The following is an 11,329-nucleotide window of genomic DNA, read 5'->3' as shown; positions in this document are numbered from 1 at the left end:
TCATGGGCCAATGCAGCTTAAGATCAGGAAAACAGTCCTGAAAAACACATCTGAGAACTGCTGCCCTCCCTCCAGCTTAGTTTTGCTAACCACTGCCTTCACCATACTTTAAATATGCTTTTATTAGCCTTTCTAATCTAAACCTTCCAACATCTGTTTGGAAGGAAGGATTTTTTGGGGGGAATTTATCAAAGCCAGTTAGGACCTGAATGTTCTCATATGTTCACAATGGTATTTTCCACTTTAGGGCTTGAGCCACCATCATGAGGTGCAAATAAACAACTTCACTTTGGATGCTTTTGTGGCACAGTACTGAGATGAACTATGTAAAAATTAAGAAGCTTTGGATCACAATCAAGAGTGGCTATCCTCATTTATGCTAATTTGAATTAAAGCATTTGCACAACCAGCACGCTCCCACCTGCTGCTTGTTATTCTTTAAATTGACACTAAATGCCCCCTTCCTTCTGCTGGCTTTAATAGCCAAATTGGGAGGGTAAAAAAACCACCAAACAACCAAAAGGACAATTACTAGAAAACAAGCAGTTTTCTAGATTTAACCAAGATATTTTGTAGGGAGCAATCAGATCCAGTTCAACTAACAAAGCAAAGCAAGTGGTGGCCTTGGGTGGAAGCAAGTCAAACTAGGGGACTAATAGAGAGCACCAAGGGGTAAGCAACCTCTTACTCTGAACCCACTCGTGCTAGCTTCCAACAGAAAATTTATTTGGTCTACACAGACCTCTGCTTTTCCAAAGGTCAATTCAAGACCTCAATTGAAGACTAATCTGATCTGAATTACCCTATAGAACCTATCTACTCAGTGACAGGACCCTAGGAGACTAGTGTCCTAACTTTAATATCTACTCTAGATATTTAAAATTCAATTACATAAATATCCTCCAGCTACAGAAAATGTGCTTAGAGGCAATTATCCCTTTTGTCCTTCTCAACTTGTTGTTACAAAAAGGCATAAAGGCATAACTTGCTTCTGGTGCTTACAGGCATAGCATGCACAGCACAGGTATTTACAGATAGTGTCTGGAACTATTCCCTCTATTGCTGCTCTTCCACCTTTACAGAAATTAGTTTCTTTAAAAGGTAATGCAATAGGAGTTTCTTGTTACATTACTCAAACTCATATTGTGGCAGAAAATGGAGCTTACTATTAAATCATAAATATAATGCAAGTATTTTGTTGCTGGTTATGTGATGGGAGCCAGGGAGAGACCTATTATGTTTAGATGAATCCAGGTGCTGGGTTTAGGTATTTAAATGTGAAAGTCTGGATATGTCCTTCCTTCTCATCTGCACATATGAATAAAGGTGAGTAGGAAATTTCCCCAGGCAATTTACACATCTCACTTCCAGAGATCAGGCCAATATCCACAATCCCCATCTCCAGCATCTGCCTGGCAAGGACATGAATGCAAAAGATGCTGAAGAGCTGCAGTTGCTTTATGTTCACTAACAAAATCCAGGAAGATCACCATCACACAGATTTTACTATGACAGCTGAAGGACATCTGTAATTGTCTGTATGCCAAAGTTAAGTAAGAAAGTGCAAGGTCTCCCTGTGAACACATCAATTCCTGGCTATTTTAATTTACTTTTAGCAACTATTCCAAAGTAACTTCAAGAACAGACTAGCCATTAGTTTCCAAATCCTAACCAAGCCAGCTATTTTCTCTGCTCATTTCAGAACAGTGGGTATGTGTAAAAATCTGTGGCACTCAAGAAAAATCTGGAGAGACCAAGGTCTGATAAAAGGGAATCCACCTTCTGATGGCAAGCAGACAACTCCTGACAATGGTAAAATAGTAAAAATACAAAAGATGGGAACTCGCCACAATTATACATGGTACCTCCTTAAAACACTCATATCTCAGTTTTTCATAAACTTGGTCCTCTTTCTCACCTGAACTCAAACATGTGTGTTTGACACTACGAACAGGTAACTGCTGTACTCAATTTCCAACAGAGTAAGGAGGAACTGTCACCTAAACCATGGCCATCCTAATTCAGTGTAAGGTAGTAAGGTAAGTGTAAACAAATACTAAAGATATACAAATTTAACTACTCCTAGTGTATTATAGACAACTCAGTTTCTATCCAGAAACTATTGCCAGTGTCCAAAAATAGGGTTTTCTTAGTCCTTGGTGTAACTTTCAGGCTTTGGAATGACAATCATACTCCCATAAAACAGCTGTCTGTTTTTTATGATACCCCTGCATCTGATCTGCACGTTGAAAACATTACCAAAATTTTATTCCAGTTAAGTTCTATTTAGATTTTCCTGCTCAAAGTAACAAAAAAAGGAAACATACAAGATTCTTGTGTCTGTTGTCAAAATGACAAGTTCCTTAGGATAGGTATTCTTTCTCTTTCCCTGTCTCCACCTTCTTCAGCAATTAGTACAATGAAGCAAAGAAACCAACCACAGGTGTACCTCAGATCATGGAACAAAGAACAGATGAGGCTGGAAAGGAACATCTGGAGGTCACCTAGTCCAGCCTCCACCAGCTCAAGTAGGGCCACCCAGTCAGTTGCCCAGGACAATGAGTATCTCCAAGGATGGAGACTCCACAAACTCTCTAGGCAACCTGTGCCATAAAATGTGTCATCTTGTGTGTTTCAGTTTGTGCCCATGGTTTCTTGTCTTGTTCATGGGCATCACTGAGAAGAATCTGACTCCCTCTACTTCATTCTTCCCCTCCATCAGGTATACCTATACATTGATCAGATTTCCCTTGAACCTTCTCCAGAGACTTTACTCTTTACTTTTACCATTTTACCCCTAAACTGCAGTTTGTCCTCAGAAAAGGACTAGCTGCAAAAAACCTGAGCAATTAAGTCTTACATGCACCTCTGTGTACATGAAATAGTTTCATTAAATAACAAAAAAACATGATTTCACAGTGGTAGTCAAAGAAAAAAATATTTTTATGTAGTTGATAAAAATGAAATGAAGAGACATCGTGACTTACTGCACAAACATGCACATGAAAGGTCAATATTAAGAACACCTAAATGGTAAATCTTGATTTAGAAGTATGAGCATGTGATACTATGTGGAAAGCTATGTTTCTGGAAAGGTAACAGCTGATCTAGAACAAGGCACTTTCCTCACATCTATAAATAGCTCTGGCTACCCTTCCATGCGTTTCCAGATAAATCTGATTAAGTCCCCTTTTTCTTTTCTCAACTTTCTTGATATTTGCAGTTCTTCAGAATCTAAGGAAAATGAGTTTTCAAATAGTTGAGGATATTTTAATTCTTTTATTTTTAGAAAAGGTGAACAAAACATGCAACAGAAAAATTTCATTCCTCACAATGGATGCCTTTCAGTTTAGGACGTCTGTCCTACCTGCACCATTTACCATCCTTAAATGAAAACATGACAAGGAGAAACCAGAGCTATGTAACTCAAACAAAAATAACAGTATTCAGTCCATCAGCTGAAAAGGAAAATTTCACCACTGCCTCCTATTACAGAGGCTGAATCTTCTTAAAGAGACTCCTCCTGCCGATGCCATTCTCTGAAGCTCATGAGGATCTGTAATGTGCAACACTCATTCATCTTCCTTTCCAAACATCAGTTACCACAACTTGTCCTGTGCCCAGCAACATTTATTTCAGAGCACCTTCTTGCATTTCAATATCAAGTCAGAGATCTAAAAATCACAGAAACCATCATCTCAGGAAAGGACTAATGCCTTCATTTGGGAAAAAAACATTGACTATGTCTGACACAGCATGTGCAGATACATTAAACTAGGGTTTCTAGTCTAGTAATTTCAAAAGCTACAACTTACAGAATCATTGTTAAAGAGCAATAATGAACAAGTAAATCATATCTATAAAGTCGCTCCCATAGTCCATAATAAAATGCTACATTTTATCTAGTTTTTGTAAATTTAGCAGTCCTGCTGATGTGACATGGGAAATATATCCCATAAGATGCAATAAGTACACACAGTAAGAACCAGGACTCGGCACACAATTTTTGCAGATGCACAGTGGGTGACATTTCTGATGACAGTAGAGCAGTTAGACTACTCAGTCTTAATTATAGCAATATGAAAGATTACCAAAATAGTGGGAATTCATTAATTTTGTTTGCCTGTTCACTTCATGTATTTACAGAACTATACATACAGCCAGTTAGGTACATGAGATGTTGGAACAGGGAAAGAGGATGCATTTCCAAAAAAACCCAAAGCCAAAAGCCAAATGAATGAAATAAAACAAATTATATACCACAGACATTGGCATGGGGCAGAAGCAGATCCTGGCATTAAGAAAACTCCTCAAGGTTGTCAGAATTTCTTTTTTTTTTTGCTTCTCTCTGGAATTTGGAGGGTTTGAAGGTTTAAGGATGGATGGTGTTGTTTCAATCTTGTTTTTCAAGACAGGTAGTACAGCACTGGATGGAATTAATCTCAGTTTAGTATCTAACCTGAGCTAAATCACAGCTTCCACAGTCTCCAGAGAGGCTCTCTAGAACATGATTCATTCTACTTTCCTTAAATGTCTGCCATAGGAGATTAATAACTCTCTAGAGGTGCCCAGATTCCCCCCCTTGAAGTAGATGTCTAACTTTCAGAGAACTAACATTCAGTGAGGTGAATTCTACTCACTGTGCACCCTGATTACTCAACATCTTGTATCTGGAAAACTTAGCATAAGAGTTCTAAGGAAATACAAAGGTTTAGGTAGATTTTGCTGTTTGTTTGTGGGGTTTTTTTCCTGAAACTTGGACCTCCAAGTACATGGGGGCTTATAAGGTCCAAACTCCCACACAAAACTGTTCTATGTAAGTCAGGCTTCACTAATGGACTTAATGAGTGTACAATTTAAAGAACAGAAACCCCATCTATTTAATAGAGCTATGTAACAGACAGCTCAAAATTATGAATACAAGTAAGTACACTACTGAATTAAAGCCTTAAATAGTAAAATTATCATTTAAAATTACCCAAGGAATTACATCTTTACCTTCAGGCCAACCCACATCAATTTCATACAGAGGATATGGAAGCCCCCCCTTTAGTTTAAAAACAGGAGCAGTTCAGAGAAAACCCCTTTTTTTGGACATGTTAGTCATGTTTTTTAATATTTGTTGCCAAAGCACATCTTTTACAAAGCTTCAGAACAACAGATAATCCAACAACAGGATTAAAAAAAGTAATACACTTAATAGCAGAATTTAGATAACATGACTGAGGGACAGTCTAGTAATGGAGATGACAACACAACTCAAGAGTAATTACATTGCTCAAATGGAGGAATTGATATAATTCATTTTGGATTAAATCAAACTAAAATATAAGTTTCCCTCTATACAACTGCTTCACAAGGAGACAGTCCACAGTAGTTACCGGACTTTGCATTCACTCTTCATACCCTGCAACACCTTTCATGAGCAGACAAACCAAAAGGCACTTGGAAAAGCAACATTGGAAATCCAGCACATCTCCTGTCCAGGCTTTTCCTGCTGCATGGGTGGAGATGAACTCAGTCTTCAGGTAGAGTAAAGCAACAGTTGAAAGCAGAACTGCTATGAAACATCTTTTGCTATTACACTCACTTTACAAAAGTAATTCCTACATGAAACACTTTGAGATTTATACATATACGTTTATGTATGTACACACATCCAAAAAAAATTATATTTACACATGAACATATGTGTGTATCTATATATAATTTATGCATACATATGTATAAATAAATAGACACACTTAAGTAAAAGATAGCAGAACTAAAGAGACAGTGACCTATTCTTGCTTCTTTGTGACATATAAGGAAGATCTAAAAGCAAGTTTGTTTCTTTATCCCACAAGTATTACAAATGTCAAGTCTGGTCTAACTTTGTTTTGCTGGAAGACTTCTCGGACTTATAAGGCTATAGTTAAAAGAGCTTCTTACTCTCTAACTGAAAGTTGAAGTCTACAACTAAATAGGAAGTTACAGCTATGTAGGAATTAATTTCCAATCATTTTTCTGCTCTTTGAATTAATTATATGTTTGCAATAGCTAAGTTTTAAACAACCCAAATAAAAAGTCAACTTCACTTTATCTTCCAAGTGAAAATAAAGAGTTCCTGAAAAGAACAATTTCAAGCAGAAGATGCAACATAAGAAAGAAAAAACTCCTTCAGTGTGAACAAAATTTCAATTTAAACCTTCTTTACACTACCTAAAAAGCAACAGAGAATGAAATTTTTTACACATACATGATTACAAAAACATGTATTTGATTCACTGATGAGAAGTTAAACTGTATTATCTACCAAATTTACCAGTTTGAAGGCACAATGGCTATCACTTCATCCACATCCCATTCTATTTACAGTGAAAAACAAACAAAACTGATCTCTATAGAAAAAAAAAGGAGATAAACACAGAACAACCCCTGAGAAGTGAAATTTTACAACAAAAACATTTGTTTTGAAATTCTTTTCTTTGTAAACTCCCATTATCTGTACCTGTGCTCTCCTGTAACTAGAATAATGTTTAATACTCAGTTACAAATGAAAAATATAGACTAAAAGAAGTTAAAATTTCAGAGAAAAATAAATGAACCCAAACATGATTGAGAGAAATAAGGTCTCACAGAGAATCATACCAAAGCTGACATCTTTCAGTGTGGAAAAAAAAAGTAAATCAATCTAAAGTTCTCTGACAATGCCTAGATTTCTAAAGAAGAAAAAAAATGGAATGGCATAAACTAGTTGGAAATCCCATAGTGCCATCTGTGTGGAGGAAAAAAATCAAAAAGCCAACTGTGCGTGCCCTTCTTTGGATCTGGAATTCCCCAGAGATTTAGCAAAATTTAAAAATCTGAAGAACTACGTCTTTCAGTAAAATCATATAAATGTTCTGTAGCTATTTCATGACATGGTTTATAAAGTATTGGCACCAGCACAAAGAGTTCAAAGGAGTCATTCAGGAGTCACAGAGATTGTCACATTTTTAACGATTTGCAGCAGTCCTCTAGTAGCAGTTGGTTATTTACTGCATGAACTGAAGTGTTCTTTGTCACTGATCTTCAGTACAATACTGTACTTCTCTCAGGCAAAGTATTTTTCTTCTTATTCCAGAAGGTAGTAAGTGCCATCAACACAAGAATAACAGAACCAGTATCAAAAGACAGCCTATATTTTATGGTCCATATGCATCAACAATGGCCAAAAAGGTAAAATTCTAAACCAAAGCTGTATATAGCAACACACTCTAGCAGTGGTATTCAAGGAAATAAAAGAGAAAAGCTTCATCCAAGAAAGTGCAAAAGGAAGAAACTTCCAGAAATTGTCCATCAACACAGCTTTCCTTCTTCAGAGGTTAAGCAGTCTTAAAGAGAGAGTGCAACAGTACTTGGAGCTACACTCCTCTTGGAAAAACAAAACAAAATCCCAAACAAAACAAATCCAGTACAAAGTTTGGCTATCATAAAATTATCAAATCATATTGCCTTTGTTTCAAACCCATAATATTTTCATTGCTGTTTTACTGAACAAGGGTGTTTGCTTTTACACCTGACAGTAGATTTGATGCCAGTGAAAGGACAACTGCTAATGCATTACTCTAAAGTTCTACTTTCCATGGTACTCTGCACAATAACCAAAGGCATCACAAATCAAGTCTTGACCATGACAGAAACCTGAAAAAGAAAATGACTCTGGAGTTTTTTACACATTACCAGTTATGACATTAAGTACCTGGCTTAAACTTTGTATCTCAATATCAAGAAGCAGTTGTCAATTTTATCTTTAATTTCTGCTCTAAGTTCAGGTGGTCCAGGTTCTTGCATTTACCTGCTGTGTTGCTTAGGCTGGACTGTAAAACACCACTACTTCTATTTCAGGTGAAGGAAGGGAGAAAACTGTGTCAGATAGAATTCACTGCCAAAACTCAAAGAAGATAAAGTGCCTTTTCTATCTGTTCTTATACACACTTAAACTGGTTTTCAAATAACTAATTATAGGGCTGATCATAAAATCTTATGCTGCACCAAACTAGAATGCTACAATATCTGTGTATGTATATACAAATACATATGTATACATTTATATATACGCACACAAACACATGAAAAGGAAGCACCCATATTTTCCTTACTGATAAATATTGAACTGCTTTCACCTGGATATTAACATAGTGTGTTGTGTATAACACCCTGTGAAGGGACATTTAAAAAGACATTCATTTGCTTCTCATTAAAGCCAGACATATGGCTAGTACTTAAAAACATGCAGTACCACCAATTAACAGAGTAAAATAATTCTTAGGTACAATATCAACTTTAACATAATACATTTAAATGTATTTTACCCATTTTTGTAGATAATTAATAGTTTCCACTATTTTATAGCAGATTTAAATTCTCCTTAAAAAAAAACAGCACAAATTTACAGGAAAACAACTCCGTCAAACGAGTTCCACAGCAGCATATGTAGGGAGTCACTGGGTGAAACTCTTTTTTATGAACACATTAGGAAAGTTGGCATTCAGTTCTAGCACAACTCTATTATCGATCTGTGAACAGAAGGACACATCGAGTAAAGAAAGATCTTTACAAGACTCCAGCAATTTTCTTAAAGATGCAGGGCTCACCATCCTTGTTCCTGTTCAAAAAGAAAACAAAACAGAATTGTAAAGTTACCAAGAATAGTGGAGGGATTTAAGCTGTTAATACCATGTCATGAAAAAATGCTACTACAACACAACTTTTATCTAGATTATTTAAATTAGTTTTCAAATTAAAAACTTCTCAGAGAGCATGTAGAACTTCTACCTTTAAAAAGCCTAGAGTATTTTCTTAACTGCTTAAGTCACCATCATTCCCTAACAGGGGGCAGCTTAACGACGTCAAGGGGAATCTCTTGCTACAGAAGCCAAGTACCCAGAGCCACAAGACCACACAGGGACCAGACTCTGGGCTCAGGCAGCAGCATGGAATGCTACAGTCATGCTCTCATGGTTTTCCTGTTGAGCACAGAGACCATCAGCACAGCAGAAAAGTGACTGGGGGCTACTCCAAAAGGCATCAGCAAGGCTCCCAGGGCTCTAAAGCAAGTGTGGGTATTACACACATGCAGGGACACTTGTTCAAGAGACTGCTGATCATACATACATGTATGTATAAAACACACTAATTAAACCCTGCTAAAAACAAGACCACAGTGGCTGAACTCCCAAGTGTCACACAGGGTCAAATCAAGCATAGGATTCAGTCAGAAACCAAATAAATTTATGTTTATAAGCACAAATCCATGCAGCCATTACAGCTGATGGACATACAGACAGTCCAGTCCATTGTGCTTAGCACCTGATTCATTTGACTGGGCACTGCGGTGTGAGTCAGCTGTCTGGAGTACTCGGTGCCCCTTGGGGACCTTCCACCGTGTAGGACATCCACACACAGCTGGCAGACAGGACACTGGACCCAGAGGAGATTCATGCCTTACAGGGAAGGCTGGAAGCCTGGCAAGTTACTCTTGGCAAGTAACTGAGCCTGGGTGTCTACAGAAGGCTAAACTGCTCATCAAGCTTTCCCTCTAGAGAGTTTATATATCCAACACTACTGCAGAAAACTGCTGGCAGACACTTCAACTCACACAGCTCCATCTTCAGCTAACTAGCACCCCAAAAAGCCATCTAGTTCAGGATCTTGTCTAGGGTCAGGGAAAATTATGTTCCCTACACTCCTTACCTCCCCTGCACAAAAAGAAGTATATTTTTTAAAGTAGATTTTCACTGGTGATTTGTCCCAGTTGGCAAAATTTATAATTTTAGTGTTTCTAAAGCTATCTTTCATGGATTCTACTATTTTTCTGAATTTCTTTATACTTACAGCCCCTTCATAAGTTCCACAGTTTAACTACATAATGTCAAAAAAAAAAAGAAGAGAAAAACCAAAAAACTCCAGCCTATTAATTGCAATAATTAAGATGCAATGAAAGAAGTAGTGAGATCATTCCCAGTTCACTATTTCTAAATCACTCATACTCCCATGCACATCTCTTCTGTGCCCTCAAGGGAATCTGTTTTCCAGACTCCCTTGCATCTCAGAATGACCCCTGTTGTGTTGTTTCTGCACTAATTTAGTACTTTTGAAACTGGATGACCAGAACAATACAGTGCACTGAGCACATAGTCAGTAATTTTGTAATAAGTCTTATGGTGTTTTCTCCATTTCTTGTCTAAGAAACCTTAATTTTCTCTATTCCCATTAGATTGATACTCATCAGCAATGAGCTGTTGTTTTCCAAAAATTGTCCATAGGATCTCTTTCCTACAAAACAGCTTATACAACTCCTGTCCCCTATATATTTAGGTGATATTATTTTGCCTCATGCAACTACTTTGCACTTGATTCAATGTTTTCCTCCTGCTTTATCACCTGTTTAATAAGTATCAAAGATCATTTTGCCATTTTTCAGTATTAAGTTCTTCAGTTTAAGATTTTTCTACCCTGAATACCTGTGTGTTACCCTCTGGCATTATTCATCCCTCTGCCTGGATTACTTACAAACAGATCAGAACAGACCCTTGGTCACCACAGTACAGACATAACTTCACTGTGAAAAGAGATGATACATTCTTGTCCTCTGCTGTCTCTGAAACACCCATAATATCCAGGAGAAGACAGCTAACTTACAAAAGCAGCACAACCTTGGCTAAAGCTTTTGAAAATCCAGTCTTCTATGGATTGGAGTGGAGCTCACATTCACCAAGAACTCCAAGGAATTCTAAAGAACCAGAGAGACAAAGCTAATACTACCCTTGCTGGGATGCAGCTCTTCTTCAACATATGGTAATGTCCTCTGTATGTCCACTGACTGACTTTGTCATGGCTGCCACTGGTTTACAGAGAGCAAAAGATGATCTTACTGTTTTGCAGCTCCTAACCCAAGCCCTTTACAAAAGGCTGTGCCAAGTTTGTAACCCTGCATTACTCTAGCACTGAGGCTGATTTAAGAGACAGATCACACACCAGAAATAAGATTTCCAGAGCCCTGTATTTGAGCTCATTTAGAACCACTGCATAAATACCATTTAATCCTAACAATTTATTATTGTTTAATGTATTGATTTGTTCAAAAGCCTTCTGTATCGGCATTCCAATTTATGGCAGCTTTCCAGGCTAATCTGGAAAGAACAGCTCTGATGTAGCAGCCTGCTTGATCCCCTCTGCCTAGAACACAAATGGACACACAACAGTTCCCCTGCAATAGCCTTGTATTGGAGTGAGCCTTAGCATCTAGACTGTCTACTGAGTTCAGTCACTCCTGTGAATTTCCAACACAGCTGAAATACAGTAT

The 11,329-nt window shown here is 37.4% G+C and overlaps 1 protein-coding gene across 3 annotated transcripts in view; it reads right to left on the bottom strand.

The window, feature by feature from the left end:
* Positions 1 to 3,259: 3,259 nt before the first annotated feature.
* Positions 3,260 to 11,329, bottom strand: part of FBXL4 (F-box and leucine rich repeat protein 4) — a 59,594-nt gene continuing 51,524 nt past the window's right edge. For all 3 annotated transcript variants that reach the window (XM_005518224.3, XM_088052768.1, XM_014263522.2), the window contains exon 9: positions 3,260 to 8,629. In XM_005518224.3, coding sequence (XP_005518281.2) covers positions 8,466 to 8,629 — 164 coding nt within the window. In that variant the 3' untranslated portion in view covers positions 3,260 to 8,465. The remainder of the gene's footprint in view (positions 8,630 to 11,329) is intronic.

Source organism: Pseudopodoces humilis, chromosome 3 (assembly GCF_049639895.1).
Source record: "Pseudopodoces humilis isolate 2021_Gansu_Grassland_sample_001 chromosome 3, ASM4963989v1, whole genome shotgun sequence".
NCBI lineage: Eukaryota > Metazoa > Chordata > Aves > Passeriformes > Paridae > Pseudopodoces > Pseudopodoces humilis.
This window is presented reverse-complemented; position numbering and strand designations above follow the sequence as displayed.